Genomic DNA, 19,029 nt, shown 5'->3' with positions numbered 1-19,029 from the left:
GCAGAAGTTCAGAAAGCTTTTGAGTTCACTTTGGAAAGTAACTGATTTCTTGCCCAGAGCCAAAGCATTATTGTACAAGATTATACAAAAGTGAAGCATGAAATCAGATTTATCCTTAATAAAAGAGATGAGATCGAGAAATATTTATAAGGCTTCCCACAGAAACAGACAATGGATTCAGCAGTGTCCCAACTGTATTTGTGATGCTTCTGTTAAATCAGGATACTTTATGTAGGACAGCTGTGCCCTGTTCTCCCCACAGGCTACAGCTCTCCCCAGTCCTCAGCAGCTACAGCAGCTCATGTGGGACCAGGAACTTTGGTCAGCCCCCTCTAACAAGTCTCTCACCATTATCAGGCAAATCCTAACATTCCTAATGTTCTTCTTGCTGGAAAAGACAGCAGCTACAATATCCTACAACTAAAAGCCACCCTTCACTTTCACAGGCCACAAAGATTCCCAGCAAAGCCTCCCCCACATCAAGGCACTGGCAGCAAGTGGCTCAGGAGCTGCTTTAAGTCCTTGTTTTTCAAGGAGCTGGGTGTTCCTCTAAGAGCTGGAGCTGCAGCTGGACTCACCACTCTGATGAACTCAAACAGCTCAATCACAGCAGAGTTGAGCAGGTTGTACCGAGTGCCATTATCCAGCAGGGCATTGATAACTGGCTCAAAGAGGTTTCCCTTGGTGATGTAACGGTTATAAAATTCATCTTTCAGGCCAATTATCCTCCTCATAAAGCGAAGAGCACCTGTGGGAAGAAAGAATCAAGGAGTTAATAACCACATGCCAGGGCTCATGGAAAGAACTGAAACACCTGCTGTTACCCAGAGGAAGATGCACCCCCAAACCCAGAGCATTAAAATCTCATTCACACTCATTAACACAAATTCCAAGTTCAAGTGTACACTGGAACACCTTCCATACAGTGCACACCAAGCCTGGAAGAAGGAAATCACAACAGCTCCATACTCACACAAGGCCAGAAAGGTGTGTTTTGAATTCATCAATACCAGTACTCTTCTTAGCAAATCTTTGTTCATAATGTAATTCTTGATGTGATATGTGTGATGTTCCACACAAAAAGTAAGCAGTTCCAAAATTAAGGCAAGTAGTTGTGCTGTTTGGTAATTATCTGCAAGAAAAATTAACAATTTAAGCTTTCAGTAGCAAGGTTGACTAAGAAAAAAAGCCTCAGTAACTTAAAACCAGATGAAAATGTTCCTTCAGCTTCCAGTTGTCCCAAGTGAAGCAAAGCCCTTACATCTATTTCAATAAAAACTATTAAAAGAAATAAAGTATGGGCGTACCTAACTTTTTTGTTTAATAGAATACCATACACAGCACACAAGAAAAGTTTCAAAACTCAAAATCAATTCAAACTCACCAGGACAAATTGTATTACTCTTAGTGGATCCAACTACTGCATCTAATAGAGAGAAAATAAAAACAAATGTCAGAAAAAGGTTTTCAAAGCACTGTCAAGATTTAAAAGATGGGGATAAACAATAAATTCTACCAGATGGTCAGATTTTTCATCAGATCAAAAGTTTCTGTGAGCTACAGGGACATAAACGTGCAGCAAGAACACAGCCAGTTGAGATTTCTGTATTTAATTTACCTTACAAAGTTCTAAATACATCTAGGTGAAAATGTATAACCTAAAACTTAGGAACATTATATAGAATAAGACTACCAATCCTAAATTTTTCAAATAATGCATTAAAACAAGTACTACAGATTTTAGATGGAATGTGCAAAACTTTTTTTAGCTTAATATTTGAGACCTACAGACACGTTCTGCTTTACAGGAAGTATTTTTTCAAGGCAATCAACAACTGTATATTCGCATGATGAACATCAAGGAAGTGCATCTTTCACAAAGCACAGCATGAAGCTACAGCAGCATCCAGAGCTGCATGAAGGAGCTGAAAACTGCTGCCCACAGAAGCCCTGTCCCTTCTGTGCAGTTTTCCACAAGTGCATTCCCAGCTGGCACCTCAGGCTGATCCCTGGGACCAGCACTGTCAGCCACTGCCAAACACTACAGGCCTGCAAGGAGGAAAAAGAAAATGGAAATATTCAGTACCTTTTTCACATTTATCTTCTGATGTATTGGTCAGAAGCGGCGCGGTGAGAACGTGCATACAATGGTTGTAGAAGAAATTGAGAAATTCACTCTTTTCTGTTTTCTAAAACAAAAACAGCTTTATTAAACAGTGGGATTTGTACACAGGCTTTTAAATAAGAAAGAACAGTAACACAGGAAACAGCCCACACAGAATTCTATTGGCTCCTTCAGGTCTGCCTGTATATTTGTTGGGCCTGCAGGACTGTCTTTGCTCAAAAAAGATCAGTTTCTTCATTCTGGGACAACGAACCAAGCTCACCATCACCAAAAAATCCCCACCATGCAAACATCTACTGAAAAAACATCAACAACTCAAGAAGCTTGACAAAACTTTTTTAATAAACACCTGCACAATCCCCCAAAATGGAAACTTTAAGCTTATTTTTGGCTTGTTTAAATTCAGTATCAGAGCAAACACAGAGAATATCAGGTTTTCAGCTTTGCTGGGACAGCGCAGTGTCTGCACTCCCCACATCTCCTTACATTGGCTGTGGCCAGCATATTCTCTGGGTCAATCAGAGTTCTCAGCAGCCCCATTAACTGAACAGCTCCCCCGAGCTCCGGATCCGTGTCACAGATCATCTGCTCAATGACCACATTGATGAGGAGGATGTCCTGCAGAAAAATCCCAAACAAACACACCAGCAAACAATTAGACACAGTTTCAATAGAGGAAAGTAATTTCCATAGTTTCTGTCATTTTTTGAAGACAAATTTAAATGAAACGGAAGAACTGAGAGTTGCATTTGGACACAGAAATTCTGTTAAGCACAAGCCTCCACACCTACAATCCTTGTCAGTCAGACCTCCAAAACTGTAAACTCACACAACACCAACAAGCTCAGAAGTGTATATTTGTGTATTAAATCTACTTTTTCCTGTGTTTTTAGGGGTTTGTTTTGATGTTTTGTTTGTTTCCTGCTTGCCCAAAGACTGGTATATTCAACAAACTGCAAACCACTGTGACTTACATCATCACTCTGCTGGGCCTCTTGCATCACAAATTCTCGGACCATGGATGGGCTAAATTCTACTAGATAAGAAAATATATCTGTAGCAGCAGATCTAACTTGCAGATCGTCCATTCCCTAATAAAAGAGAAGTTGATTAGCAAGAACAAATTAAGTTTGGTATTTATTATCAAGTACAGCTGCAAATAATAGGTAGTTCAAAGTGTTGAGAACATCACATTACAGGAGTTTCTATGAGAAACACAGTAATAGGGTTACAGAAAAACAACAATAAACCAGCAAAATGAATTGCAATGGTCAGGCAGCAACAGCTGCTTCAACCACAGGAGTGAAAGACATTCCATTTTCCCACTGCTGATTAGGACAGATTAATCTGCTAATGACAGGATTACGGGATCTTTTGGGAGGAACCAGCCAACAGTTCAAGATTATCTAAAAATACTTCTCTGGCCCTGGGCCAGCAACAACCACAACAACAATCCAGCTGCCAGTTTTTACACCCCTTGTCCCAAGGACTGTGCTGCCCACAGGCTCGCACAGAGGGAGTAAAAATGCCCAGAGCACTGCAGAGCCAGGGGCAGCCTCTGCATTGGGAATGCTCCAATCAACTCCCACTCCCAGCACAGCAAAACTGACACAGAGGGCTCAGCAGAGCCAAAACTGCTTCAATGGCTGTGGCTCTTCTGCTTGGGTTAAAATCAGCTTTAAGTTTCACTCACCATTACAATTTCAAGGGCTGGAAGAATTCCCAGCTTTGCCAACGTTTTGAAAAACGCATCTCTGTTCTGAGGTTGTAACGTCTGAGAAAAGGCGCAGAATTCCTTGAAAAAGTTCACCTGTTGCACAGGGAAAAAGTAATTACAGGTGTATTTGGGTCAGAAAACTCTGTGAAAGGAGGAAACAGCTACATTCTGTGGCAGAGTTTGTGCGCTGGCTGATTCTACAGAAACCCCCCAGTGACTGCAGAAGGGTTTCACTGTTTCTCCTTCATCCCGCTCAGGTAAAGCCTTGGAGGCACCACGGGGAGCTGGGACTTACCAGTTCACACCGTTTGTCATCATCTGTAGCTTCATCTGTTAATTGTGCAAAAACTTCCGATAAAAACTTCTCGTCTTCCTGTGCAACACACAAAAGGAACACACCTTACACAGCGCCTCTGGAAAAGAACTTCCATCTTTACAGGATCCAACCCTGCAGAAGTCCAGCTCTCCACCTCTCCATCCAATTTATCCCAAAGAAGGCAAATGCCAGAGCACACATCCAGCGGGATCATTCCCAGGGCATTGTTTCAGCACTCCCTCTGAGCAGCAGAAGCAGCTCCAGGAGACCAGAGCCAGGTAAGGCTGAGCTCAGTGATAGTCCCTAAAACTGCAACTACAAAGTGCCGGCCACGGGACAACTCTGCACCCATGTCCCCATTACCTTTCTTACAATAAAACAATCTCTCCCACTTGCAGACCTTCTGCTTTGCCAAGCTGGGAAACTTTATGGACTATTACTGCCTTTTTATATTCACATCCTCTACTACACCAAGAGATATTTAAGTGTATACAGGACAACACCGCACTTCTTGCAAAGCATTTCAGTTACCCCATTGAGTAAGATCAAGAAGTACCCAAAAACCAGGGTGAACATTGGCATCTCTCAAGGGTTTGGGCACTTTCTGCCCTTTGATTAGTCTGCACTCGTTCACATTAAAAACAGTGTTGGCATTCTCTCAAATGTTTCTGTTACCTTTTAAAGACAATATAAATCTGACAGCAAACAGTAACATGCTACAGCTTTACAAAATTTTGCATCACTGTACCAATTCTACTCAATAAACTTGTGCATTGAACAAAAATGAACAGAATAGCAGCATTCCAATAAATGTACATGAACTTTACATTGCATAACACAGAGCGTGCTTACCTCTCTATTTTGCTGTGTGCTGTCACTAAAATTTCTGTGCTTTATTAGCGTAACTTAATACAGAATTTTTACAGTTACAGCAATGCCAACCAAAGACTGGCAAACTTTTTCCTGACAATTTTAAGACGTGGGGATAGAACTGCTTTACAAACAAATGATACCTGGAATCAACATCACAGGGAGTGCAACATAGTAGTTTAGTAGATTTAGTAGTTTATTTTAAGCTTTGCTGGCTTAAACAGCTTAATTAAGCCTGTTACAAAAAAAACCCCCAGCCATACTACAATCAACAGCAGATACGGTAGAAAATCCCTACAGCAGAACACCTAAGCACAGAAATATCTCCTGCATGTCTAAGGCTGCTACACAGCCCAGTCCTGTGTCCCAAAGCACAGGATGGATGGAGGCTCCCTTCCCACATGGCTGCCCTTCCATCAGCAGCAGCACTGGGATCTAGTGCTCTGTGGCACGTAGAAAGGAGCTTTGCTGCCGTGGCAAACACAATCTGCTGCTCCTCTAAACTGCCTTCTCCCAGGGAGCTTTGCCAGTGTATTTAAGGTAACAGGACGTCCAATGTGTTCCCCAAACCCAAAGGAGCTTTAGAGTTCTTGTGCCCAACAAGCTGATTTACAGGGCTGCAAAAGCAGTCCTGGACCTGAGGTCCCCACCACCAGGGAATTCTCCTCAAGTGTGCTGTAACATCGTCTCCATGTGTGCTTTCTTCTCAGTCTGTAATTCTCAAGGATCAACATTATTTGTAAATCATCACACACCTCAATTACAGACTTTAGAACAAGCAGGCAAACCTGTGTGCCACATACTCCATCTGTGATGGCAAGGACAGCCACGACAGAACCAGCAAAGAACTGTCAGGATTTCAGAACCTTCTGTAAAGAGCACTCGAGGTAACAGCAAATCAGAGTTCTGTTACAGCACAATTAAACATTCAGTACTGTACAGCCTCAATGAAAAATAAAGAACTCTACAGACTTGATCTCTAAATGTAAACAGGACTGTGGCCTCAGGAGAATAATACTGCATTTATTTGTAGTTTTTGAAAACATATGCAAAAAGAATTTAAAGGAAAATCTTTATTTAACACAAAGCCATTAATTTTGCAAGAGGGATTTAATTTTTTGATTCTTTCTGCTATTGAGCCACAACGAAGAAAGTGCAAAGAAGCCAAATAGCATACTCATGCAATCCTCTGCAATTACTCAGTTTTGATTTATTTTCCAGTCCTGTACTGCACTCTTTACTGCATTTCACCCATATCTGAGCTCATTAACATACTCCATATGGATACATTATGTCTCCAGTGCCCCTCTCTTTCCACCATTTTTACTCCCTTCCTCTTCTCAACTCTCCTTGGTGTTTATTATAGAGTCTCTCCAAACTCACCCCAAGAGGTCTGTGACCTGTCCTACACAAATGTACCATTTTTGGACACAGATAAACACAATAAAGCCACTTCAGTACCCGTTAGTTTGCACAACGCAGCACCAACTGAAAACCCCAAAATGCTATGAAGTTCACACAGCTCTTCACCGAGGCTCCTTACAGGGTCCCAACCACCTTGGAGCCTGCTTCTGACTACAAAGTGTGCAGGACAGCTTTTCATAAAGTAACAGCTTGGTTATTTATTAGTTAGTACTTCTGGATATATATTCTCATAGTAGGAAAAAACCCCAGCAACTAATTACTTAATTTTTAAGACAACATGAACATTTGAAATTAGTACCACGATGTAACAACAGTGAAACAGGAATGGGTCCGAACATGCCCTTTTGGATCACAGATCCAGAATTTGTTACAAAAACAATGTTACAATGTCCCTAATACAGAATACAAGAAGTTGCCTGTTCCCTAAATACCTACACAAACTTGACCAAAAGGTGTACGTTGGTTGAGAATCAGGGAGAAAAATCTTCAACTTTACAGCCCATTAAAAAATATTAATATACTCACCTGAAATGTACCTTTACAAAATACAAAATCAAAGGTATCAGAGAGCAGTGAAAGCATTCAAAACATTGAGCAAATGAAGCGTGTGTGATTAACTGTAATCCATTTTTAAACTACAACTACAGGTATCAACACACAATCCATCCAGACCATATCAAAAACCACTTACCTGTAACATACTGACAATCTCAACTTTGTTGAAGAAAATAAAGGAAGTGAGGGTAGAAAGAAAATTCTCTTCAAAAACAGATGGTGTTGGCAAGATGATGTCCTGAATATACTGTACCCTGTAAGTCTGGTGGATTTTTTGCCTGAGTTCAGAGTCTGTAATAGGAATAACCTCCTTAAATTTTGCTGTTTTGGTCAAGAACTCCCTGTGCCGTTTTGGCTGAGCCAAAGAAGGATCGTACTCGAGGCATCCGACCACATCCATAATACACTCATCAGAGAACATCACCTCAAACAGAGTTGCTTTGTTGAGGAACAAAATCCCTCTAATAATTTCGTACAAATGATGCAAGCCTTCGGTGTTCTCTAAATTCTCACAGACTTGGAAAAGCTGTAACAGTTTTTTAATGTAGCCTTCGTTCTCCAAGGCCAGCGCCAGCTTTTCCCTACGGATGGGTGAGGAGAGAACAGAGGTAACTAGGTCAGCAATCTCTTCAAGTTTGTTGAGTTCACAAGTAGGAAGGTCAATCAGAGGGCTGGTTTCAGGCATTTCCTCTATGTGCTCCTCTTCTGACTCAATAAGGTCCTGCGTGACTTCCACCGAAGGATCCTTACCCTGAACCTAAGAAAGAGTGCACACAGTTACTGTCTGATCCCAAACTACACACAGAAGTCAGCAGGTCAGTAACTGAAATAACAACACATCTCAATTGCCCCGTTTGTCCAAGGAAGCTGCTCGGGAATCTGAGCTCTCTGGTTCCTTACAGCGTATTTGCAGTTCCACTGCACTCCAACGAGCTGCTTCCTGAGGCTGGCTGGGAGAAGGACAATTAAAACATGGAACTCCGGCAGTCCCTTTTTAATAAACACAATCACACAAACACCACTCCCTTCCCAAAAAACACCAACCACCTGAGTCCCACCATTACAGTGATTTTTCAAAAGCCTGACATTCAATTAAGAAAAGAACAACTCATGTTCCAAGCAGGGGCAAGTCAAGATCTTACACAGAAAATAACAATGAATATTTGATTCTTTTACAATCAGGTTCAAAAAGGATGCAAAAATACATCAAGTCACAGAAGACACAAGAAAATCTGGAATAAAACCAGGATGTTTCATGTTTACTGTACCTGGCAGATTTTTTCCCAAATTTCATCACAGCCAGCTTTTTCTTGAAAGCTCAGTGCTAAATCATAGTTCTCTGCTTCTGACCAAACAATCAGTGTGTCCTGTTTGAGATAAAACCAAGAAAAGAATTGTTTCTGAAACAGGTCTGCACTGCATATTAATCTCCATTCCCTTACAGACAACGTCTACAGAATAAATAATTTTAATTAAAGCTACACTTGCCAAAAGAATGTAAGACACCAAAACACTAAATCACCTGTTCTGCCATAAGGAACATCAACTTTCTTTCTTGTTATTTTATGACCACTACCTTACACAAACCATATTTAAAGATACTATTTTTCATATGCACGCCACTTATGATGGCACTTCTCTGCAAGATACGTTTCTCGAACCAAGTCTTGAAATGGGAATGCACACACTAGATTAAGAAAACCTGCAATATGACCATTTAAGTATTGTCATATTTAGCAAGGCTGAAACAAACCCCTAAAATTTCAATTTCCCCCTTAGAAAGGGTTTAAGACAACCCTAGATATGTGAGATATAATGCCTAGCTAATGTTCAAATATTCCTTTCTGAATTAAAAACCATACAACCTGAATAATATAAAACTCCTAAGTTCTTACTAAAGTTACAACCATCTTGCTGATTATTTTCATTTGAGCCAGGTTTTTTTTCTGTGTTACTATTGTCTCCATCAATACAATTTGTGCACTTGCACAGTAGATCTGGAAGTTTCGATGGAATTTCTGAATAGACTAAAATGGTTTTTGAAGAGGTTTTACTAGGACACTTGCTGCTGTCCTGTAAGGAATGCAAGCCTGTACTTCAACATTCAAATATAGAGTGGTTGTGGTTTAATCCCAGCTGCCAAGTAAGTACCACACAGCTGCTCACTCACTTCCTCCCACTAGTGGGTTGGGAAGGAGAATCAGAAAAAGGTGAAACTTTTACTCTTGAGATAAGAGCTGTTTAAAAAATGAAATAAGGTAAAATATAATGAATAATTATAATAGTTACAGCAATGAAAAGGAAGGTGAAGAAAGGAACAAACCCCATGACAGACAAATGATGCACAATAGAGCTGCTCAGCACCACCTGAGCAGTGATCGGCCCCTCCCAGCCAACCCCCCCAGTTTATCCACTGCCCCTGTTATCCTGGGATATGGAACATCCCTTTGGCCACGTCAGCTGTGCTGGCCACGCTCCCCCACAGCTCCTTGTGCAGCTCCTCACTGCCAGAGCACGGGAAACTCAACAGTCCTTGACTCAAGATAAGCACTGCTCAGCAACAACGAAAACATCCCTGTGTTATCAGTGTTATTCTCATCCTAAATCCAAACCACAGCACTGCACCAGCTACTGGGAAGAAAATTAACTCTGTCCCAGACAAGAGCAGGACAACAGCTCCCCATCCCACAGCAAACTCATCTTCATATAAAAATATCCAAACTGAGCAGCTCTCTGCTAACTCTCCACTATATTTGATGAGCTTCAGCAAAACTGTTCAACATTCCAAGTTTGTTGACTTCCTGAACTGTTACCACAGTTTTTTAAATACTGAAGTGTTTTTAAAACACTAGCAAGCCCTTGCTTAATGGTCAGTAAGGTAACTTAGTTCCCTCATTTACAATGTTCAATATTCACCACACAATTCATCAAGGCTGGTTAGATCTTCACCTTATGCACCACTTTTAGTGAACACAAAATATTAAGAGTGGTATCTGTAAGCTCAGCAAGGAAACCCAAAGAAATGCCTGATTATAGATACCTGATACTCCTTAGGAAGCTTCAGGGGCCGTGAGGTTTAAACAGCCCTTTGTAAATGCAGTTATCTGGGCTTACACGGGTCAGGGAGCACTTGTGTATTTCCAGGAGTGAGGACACTGACATTTGGGAAGGACTGCTGGCATGGGACAGTAGGTTCCCTCTTCAATCATTTGGAAGGTATTTGGAAAACACACATCTCTCTCAACAAGCACAACTTCCCAGCTGCTCCAGCTATCACTGGAACATGAATGAACATCAGCAGCACTGATAACAGCATTAATCCTTCAGTTCTTTTCTACAGTAATCCTAATCCTTCAACATCCATTTGGAGTAGTATATCTTGGGGGTTTTGTCTTTGCCTTTTTTTGTTTTGAAAATAAAGTTTAGAATGACATCACTGTTGACAAATGCCTACCAATAGATCTGCTTCCTTCTCCCAAAATAATCACAGGCCACACTAAAACCAATGGAATTTGCACAGACACAATTTTTTTCCTTTCTTACTAATTTTTAAACATTCCTTTAGAGAAACAAAGTTTCCCTCTTGTGGAAAGAGCGGAGTTCAAGCACTGTGGTTGGAGCACTGTTGTCAGTTGTTTATGCATATTACATTTTTCTCCTACAGTGACAAATACTAATAGGGAGCCTCTCTGCTCTCAGGCTCCAACTCACGGGCACAACTGGTCCAAGTTCTTAGAGCAGACATAGTTTTCACTCACAGCTGTCCCCCGTCATCTCCAGCTCAGGACAGCTGGATCTCTGTGTTTACCGTGTGCCATTTCAGAGTCAAGAGTTCAACTGGGCTTTGAGAGAAAAATAGTAATTGTCAACTGCATGCACTGAAAAGCTTCATTGGCTCCCTGATCTGGTTCCCTTTCAGAGATTAATCAAAAAATAATTCTTGAGTACAATTTTATGGCTGTTACAGAATTCAAAATCTGAAACGTTTATCCTGAAACATTCTGTGCAAATACTGATGCCCTGGCACTCAAAATCAATGCACTCCCAGGTAAGCTGAGCCTCAAAGGTGCTTCACTGAACAAAGAAGGACACACACACTCAGCAGCCCTATTCATAGCTCAGGATGATTCAAGGAAGAGAATTAATGCAGTAACTTAAAATGACTCCAGGCACCCAGGGACTGCAGTCAAAAATTTGTGAAAATTCTCAAGTTACTGAATGGTACTCGTTACAATCTGTACTGCCCACACAAAGCAGAAGTTATATAAGCTTTTCCAAAAATATTTCAGAAAAACTCGAAGTTGGTTTCAACAGAAAATAATTGTCCAATACCAATATAAAATGTACTCATCTGGCACACACTTCCTGCACGACCTCAGACAACCCACCAATAGCACAGACATCTTCCAGGCCTGGCTCTACTACCCCCACATGCTTAGAGGGGATGCTGCTCCATCCATGAGCAACAGCAACGTTCCCTAATTCACTCAAACACCATATAAAGACAAAAAAGATTCATTCTGAACAAAAACTGCAACAGCAGCTCAAACCCCTCTCCAGTTCTGGTACTGGTGTGCACAGTGCCTGCTGCTCCACCTCTCCATGTTCCTGCACTGCACCACATCCCCATGCCAGCACCGAAGTGCTGCACAGGGAAGTGGACGGGGAACACGTGCTGATAAAAATGAATCCAGGGGGAAGACATGTTTCAACTGACTCAGTCCTACATCTAACCTGCCACACGGTAATGTGAACACCCCTGCTGGCATAAAACAGGAGTGAAGAAGCCCTCTGGCAACCACTCAGGCTGGCTTTAACAGCACCTCTGCAAATGTGTTAAATCCCGGCCGCAAGGAACTCCGATATTGCCTCGAGCAAAACCTTCTGTTGTCACAGGAGTGATGGCAACCCTGGGCAAAAGACAGGATTTGCGCAGGATCTTCATCTCAGAGCTGCAAACAGAGCACACCTACAGGAAAGGTAACACCGGAGGACAGCACTCCCAGTAAGGATTTCTGCAGCAGTTCAATGTCTTTCAGCCATGGACACTCTCTTCTGCCAGTTCTGCCAGGGAACAGTAACCTCAAGCAGAGGCTGAAACAACAAATGGGTGTGGTGCCAATTTTTAAAACAGCTCCTGCCAGAGACTCCAGAACACATCTGACCCTGCCCTCTGGCTATCGTGGGGTGTCCAGCAGAGATGTGTAACTCTCAAAGCCTATGCTCCAAAATCGAGAGGGACCTGAAGCTCTTCAGGCTCTCGTGTTCTTTGCATTCATCTAATTAGAGATAATTTTACACATTGTATGCTGAGCAGCTTGGCACCTATGTCCCATCCAAGCCCTATTTCCCTCGAGAAAGAAGTCGTGATGACAGCGTGCCCAACACCTGGACAGAATGAATTCCCCAGGAACCGCAAACACTACTGGAGCAGACAGGTAACAGGCCTGTCCTGTTTGGGGTTAGTCAATAGCTACTGCATGACTTGGCACCAACAGAGTAATACTGGAAGTCACAGATGGATGCACAGCACCGAAAAATCAGTGGTTGGTTTCCTTTTTTCACAGGACGCTGTTATGCAAACCACAATTAAGCATTAAGTACCCTCTAAGTCCACTCAAGTTATTTACATGAAGACAGATGTGTAGGCAGGGCACGTTTCTTTTCCATCAAGCTGCACCACCCTGCGGCTTTCTCCAATCCAAGACCACCAACTTGAGGACAATGCTCTGTGTGAAGCTGCACGAGGCTACACAAGCCTTAAAGAGCGAACAGCGAAGAAAACGCTTTCTGCCACAAGGACGCAAAAGCATTAGTATCAGAAATAAAAGCCAGCCAAAATAAACCTCAGCTTGAGTTTTCCTAAACTATGATCTACCTTTTCCACAAGAAAAATGGCAACAAAAGCTACTTAAGTCACTTGAAACTTTGTTACCAAGTAAGTAAAAAATGCCTACAACTAATCAGTTGTAGTTTCAGGAAACAGGGTGTGAAAGGAAGCATTTTAAAACTTTGCAGCCACAAAATCGGCATTTGTATTTCTCTATGTATAGGTTCCCTCTAGTAAACAGGAAGCAGTTGAAGACTGTTGGCTTCTGGAACTCTGAAGAGCTCCTTCCTCAGCATGGCCCACCCAAGGAAAGCCTCCAGCCACCAATCCCTAACAAGTGAAAAGCAGAAACCACAGCAAACAGCCTCCTGGAAAGGCTGGCCCAAAACTCCACCTCAGTCCTAACCTAAAGTGAGCCAACCAATGCTCACGAGATAACAAAGTCTCTTTCTCAAATTCTCACACTGTAACTTGTCACGATAACAAAATCCTTAAAGACGTGTCCCTCTGTGACTTAGGAAGAACAAAATTACTGTTTTCTAGCACTGAAACAGTTCTGGACACCATAATGATAAAGAACAGTATCAAACACTGAATGAAAGGAACAGAGACTCTACTGTAGAACAAAGGAACAGACAGAAAAAACTCCAGAAAACCCATGAGAACAATGCAGGCAGAGACATCAAAAATTAATGCTGAAAAAAGGAAAACAGTAAAAGCAGAAGAGATTCAGTAAGTTGATTTTTTCAGTAGATGAAACAAAAATAACCTATTAACACATCTCCCAACTGTTTTCCTTCTTTGTCTTGCAGCAGGTTTACCTCTAGGAAAGGTAACTCTCACCATGGCTTGTGGCCTTACCTAGGACAACAGAAGCTTTCCGGGCTTAAAATAAAAACTAAACAGCAACAACAAAGAACAAAGCCCCATAAAGACAAATTCCTTCACGTTATTTCCCGAAAAAGAACTCAAGAGGTAAGTAAATACACTTCAACAGACCTGGCCAAAGTTTTGCCTCCCTGATTTTGCAATTACTTCTGACAGCCTGGGATGGGAAACAAAAGTCACACATATACGTGACTTTTCCTTTCCTGTAATGATTTCAATATTTATCCAAATTGCGTAGATTAACTTCAAAGCCTGAAGTCCAAAATGTATTTTTCTAGAAGACCCACATATTAATTCCTAGAATGTGAAGTGTTTAGCACCCACAGGTTTCTAAACAAGATTGTCACCTCTATAAAAAACACCATCAACAATTCCACGTCGTCCCGCTTTTCCTTTCTTCCTGAAAAATGCAATTACTCCGAGCACAAAACAATTCCTCAGCATCAGCACCCAGAGAAAGTAAAGCCTAGCAGTAATACTTGCCTGCTGTTTTTGATATGCAGTATTTGGATTTATCTTCGATTCTAACAGTAGTGAACCTGAAAAAGGTACGAAGAGAGATTTACTGAACTCAACAAAACAAACATCTCCACACATCTCACACCACTGCCCATGTGCCAGCCAACAGACCCTCAGCTTAATCCAAATCTCCCAGAAAATCCGCAAGAACTGCCTCCTTTAAATATAATTTCCTAAAATAAGCCAGATAAGACAAAATTCAACAGAAATACCCCTATTAAAATACATTTTTCTCTTCTAATTTAGTCCAAAATCCACTGTAGCACTCTTTTCTCCTGAAATCTGATGCCAGAACCAACTTGTTTAGTGGTCTTTTAGGCCACCTATACAGATTCCAGCAGGTAACGTGCTGCCCAGCATAAAAATGTTTTTGCCCAGAGAAGCCACCTGGGCCACTTGCTTTTATTCCTTTCAGCTGCCCTTCAGAAGTGAACCACGCAGCTACTATAAACGCAGGGACTTTATCTTGTGTATGCAAGTAGTGTATGTCTCCTGGCAACAGCTCCGGAGCAATTTATACCAGTCTTAGGTGGTTTATTTAGCACATTAGCACCTGTCGGCTGACAAAGTGGGGAGCATGTACCTCCCCCCTCTAAAAAAGACCCTTAAAGGTGACTTTAAAGTGCAATAAAACACAAGGGCTGCCACCCGACTCGAACACCACCAGTGAATTCCTAAGGGGGGAAAAAAAAGCAACAAACAAACAACTTTTTACAGCAGTAAGAAAAGAGCACCTCAAAAGCAAAGGATATTGCTCTGAAAGCGAACAAAATGTCGTCACATGTCACAGCTTCAGCTCTACTCAGGCTGGGGAGCTGCAGCTGAGTCAGGGGAGGTTTGGGATGGGTATCAGGGAAAGGTTCTTCCCTCAGAGGGTGGTCGGGCACTGAACAGGCTCCCCAGGGAGTGGTCACGACCCCAAGGCTGCCAAAGCTCCAGCACAGAGAGCCTGGACAACGCTCCCAGGGATGCCCAGGGTTCGGGTGTCTGTGCAGGGCCACGAGCTGAACGGGATGATCCTTGTGGGTCCGTTCCAGCTCAGCATATTCCATAATTTTGTGAACTGGGAGGAGAAAAGTCTAGGACCACGGTATCAAACGCTGCTGTGGCTTGTGGGGGTAAGGAAACTTCACATGGAGCCGCAAGATAAGGGAAGGCACGGAGGATGGAAATATTAATAATAACAATAATCCTGTGGGGTCTCCCAAGGGAAGGCACCATCAGCCGAGTCCGGCGACGGTGGGTGGAAGGCCCGGCTGGGGGGGCCCGGAGCCGGGCGGGGGGCGAGGGGAAGCGGCCCGGACGGCCTGGGCAGCCCCGGCCACGCTCTCACCGTCCGACTCGGCGCGCACCAGCAGCGACATCCCCTTCAGCCGCTCCACGTAGCTGGAGGAGACGTGCCCGGTGCCCCTGTCGTCCCATTGCCGATCCTCGTTGAGCGTGTAGACCTTCACTCGCCGGCGGGTGTCCGACATGGTGCAACCCCGGGCCCGCTCCGCCTCCGCGGGGGTGATGGAGCGAGGGCGGCGGGGAGCAAGCGGGGCCGCCGGGCCGCTCAGGGGCACCGCGGGGCCCTTAACGCGCCGCTTCCCATGGCGAGTCAGCGCCGCCGCGCCCCGTGCCGGGCCTCGCTGGCGCCGCTCCGCCTCAGCAGCTACCACAGCGCCGCCGCCATCTTGTAACCCGGCTCGGGCCGCCTTTCTCTTCCTCCCCGCCCGGGCACGGGCTCCCCTCGCAGGGGCTACGGCGGCCGCCCGCTGCCGCCGCGCCGCCGACAGGACGGCGGCCACAGGGGCGGGGCGGGGCGGGGCCCGCGCGCGCTCCCTCACGGCCCCGGGCGGCGCCGAGGCGGGAACCGGGAGGCGGGAACAAAATGGCGGCTGCCCTCACCCCCAGGGGGGTGTGGGCAGATCACTGCCTTTTAACCCCCACAGCGTCTAAAGGGGGAAATAGCTCACATGGCCCCCCGAAAAAACTTTTTTTTTTTCTTTTCCTTTTTCTGTTTTTCTTTTACAAGTCTGTCTAGAAGCGGTGGTGGCACCGCTGACAAACCACACGCCTCCCCCGCTCACGCCACAGAAAGTGCCACCCATCGCCGTCACACAAAATGACGGGCGAGCTCCACACCCCGGCCAGGGTAAATTTAAACAGCGCATGCGACACAGCTTGAATGTTTAGGAAGAAAAGGTGTCCCTTGCATCGCAAAACGGCGGAAAGGTTAGTGAGCGGCGTCTCCTCACAGCAACAGCCATACTGTAACATACAGTCTGTGCACGCTGTGTACATCTCCACAGAAGGCTCGAAAGCGAAACTGGAGCTGAAGCTTCAAAATGAGAGAAACGTGCTTAATTAGCCCTTACACACACTGTACAATTTAAGACAGACCACTTGCCAAGCATCGTGGAGTCTGTATATCTTAAGTTTTCCACACTAAACACAATCTCCACGTTTCCTCTGTACTACAAATAAATAATTACATCTCCGTGCTTGCGTGGGAATAGGGAAAAAGGACACAAAAGTGTTCAGGGAGTCAAGCTGTGTGAAACAGTGGGAAATTGGGCACGAGGGGAAGCTTGAATGCGTCTCCGAACCCAATTTTTGAGGCTCTGAAGGGGAAGGAGAGGGGAGGGCAAGTGCTCCCGAGGCCAGGGTGTCCCTCATTCCCAGACAAAGCCAGACTTCCTTGGCTCTTGCCTCACGGTGAAAGCAGTTACACCGGTATGGCTCTTATTTACACGACTGGCATTTCTCTGCTCGCAAGTTCAATTGTCGTTCCAGAGGAAGGGAAAGGAAATGTTTCCAACAAACTGTGCCACTCGTAAGTAACTATGTGCAACTTTTCCGAACATTCTCTAGGCAGATTTAGAAAACTTAGCATCTAAGTAACATTCAAGTCTCAGCTTTTGCTCTGACGTTCATTGTAACAGGCCTCTACGATTCATCATACAGTCACCAAGAAAATACAAGATACACCTCTGAGAATTATCATATACACTTATATTTAGCTGTATATGAGCACACTTTGTGTGCATCATTATGGATAAGTGACTCAGTAACTATAAAAAGACCATGTTAAGTGGTTTCAAAACCCTGGATTGAGAGTCACATGAACCAGTTTACAGTCGGGTTCCACACAAACCTTCCCTGCTATGTTTTAGTGGCCTTTTCTCTCAAGGTTTTACACACGGAGCATATTTCTACCTTAGAGAAAGCTCAATAAAAAGCAAACACACAAAAAGAAACACAAATCCCAATGGCCACAGCATATTTCTGCCCCAGGACATCTGCTGCTCATGAACCCTCTCTCTCCTCCGCACGACTTCTGTGCGTGCTTTTTAGCTCTTCAAACCAAATGCACAAAAACAAAAGCATGACTTCTATTCATGATTAAATGCAGCACTTCTCGGGATACAGAAAACAGCAAGACACCACAGCAGAGTATTTTGGAGCAAGTTCTTATGGTGAATAGCTACAGAAAGGAGATACGTGAATTAGAATTGGCATGAAAAACTATTTCTCGTGCTTCAGCTGTGAAATAAGTCCATGATCTCTCCAGGCATGAACTCAATGACCTCTGTGGAAAAATATCACTCCAGAACACACCGGGATTGCATTCACTCAGATAAGGGGCTTCTCTTTGCCCAAAACAGCATCCAGGGGGTTGTGAAGCCCAGCATGACCCCGCCATCGGTACCCACAACCGGCAAGTCAGTTCTGGGGACCAGACACACAATACTTGCCCCAACAAATGTTACATACTGGATTTAAACCCAGGCTAAGACCAGGAAAGCATCTGAGTCTCTGCTCTCTAAGACAAACAGAAAGCAAAGCCGTGTTTTCCACTGTGGTGTTGCGCCTGCCAGCAGCTCATCCTTCCCCATTACCACCATCAAGTTATCAATGCTGAGATTTCTCTGTTCTTCATCAAAACAAAGGATTTCATTAGGGTAGACAGCAGACAGAGCAACTCCAAGTGTCAGAACACGAGCAGCAGAGAGCTCCTTTTTTTTTGTTTTCCAAAGCAAGACAGACAACTCATTCCTAAATCACTTAAAATTTCTTGGAGTGAAATTAAGAGACTCTATCATTCCCTTTGGCATGTAATCCCAGAAGTACCATTAGGCCAGCTCTTATACTTTTATGATAGCACTTGTAATATTTACTGGTGGCATTTAAAAATACCCCAGCTCTTGACTCTGCACCTGCATGAAAACTTCAGACTTGTCAAATAAAGGCATTTCTGGCCCTCCTGACCTGCTGCAGTGCTGCACCTGCCCAGCTTCACTCTCCAAGGCAATTCCTTTCAACAGCTCCATTTAAGACAGGTCATTACTGAAGTTAATTATGTTGAGCAGTAAAAAAAAAAAAGGAACTAAATCGCAATTTCAAACACGAAAAACCAGTTGCTGCAAAAGGACTGAGCTTGTCCTCTTGAGCACTGTGGACCCACCTGGTTTCTGATCATAGCTGATCCCACCTGAGAACCGAGTGCCTCCTGCCGTGGCCCCAGCGCCGGCTCTCGGAGAGCCCGGGACGTCCTGCCCCCAGGAAGGGTCACACCAGCACACGCTTACTCAACTCTTGGCTCCCATTGAGCTTCTCTCCTCAGGTAAGAGCAGCTGCTTTCTGCTCCTCCCAGACAGTTCCCAAGTGTGTTCTTCCCCCGCCCCTTCTCAGAGGGCCTAAAGCTGGTTCCAGATGCAGAAAGCCAGGCTGACTGTACAGGTTCTGCCACAGCCACATTAAAGCCATTTTGCTCCTTTATCATCCACCAGACAATGCCC

General features: G+C 44.0%; 1 protein-coding gene across 2 annotated transcripts; it reads right to left on the bottom strand.

The window, feature by feature from the left end:
• Positions 1-128: 128 nt before the first annotated feature.
• On the bottom strand, positions 129-18,828 carry PPP4R3B (protein phosphatase 4 regulatory subunit 3B). 2 transcript variants are annotated; one of them, XM_042021019.1, is made up of 12 exons: positions 15,579-16,025; positions 14,210-14,265; positions 8,277-8,375; positions 7,145-7,765; positions 4,138-4,215; positions 3,819-3,935; positions 3,100-3,216; positions 2,612-2,743; positions 2,087-2,189; positions 1,385-1,426; positions 974-1,132; positions 129-748 (listed from the first exon to the last, which is right to left on the bottom strand). In XM_042021019.1, the coding sequence occupies exons 1-12, from the start codon at positions 15,718-15,720 to the stop codon at positions 480-482; spliced, it is 1,935 nt and encodes a 644-aa protein (XP_041876953.1). In that variant the 5' UTR covers positions 15,721-16,025; the 3' UTR covers positions 129-479. The 2 variants fall into 2 exon arrangements, with proteins under 2 accessions (XP_041876953.1, XP_041876954.1); XM_042021020.1 differs by lacking the exons at positions 14,210-14,265; positions 15,579-16,025 and adding an exon at positions 18,696-18,828.
• Between the last annotated feature and the right edge of the window lie 201 nt (positions 18,829-19,029).

The sequence above is a fragment of the Corvus kubaryi genome, unplaced genomic scaffold (assembly GCF_017639235.1).
Source record: "Corvus kubaryi isolate FWS band 111438036 unplaced genomic scaffold, C.kubaryi_AGA036_p1.0 37103, whole genome shotgun sequence".
NCBI classification, from domain to species: Eukaryota; Metazoa; Chordata; class Aves; order Passeriformes; family Corvidae; genus Corvus; species Corvus kubaryi.
The sequence above is the reverse complement of the archived record's forward strand: the minus strand, read 5'-3'. Positions and strand labels throughout refer to the sequence as shown.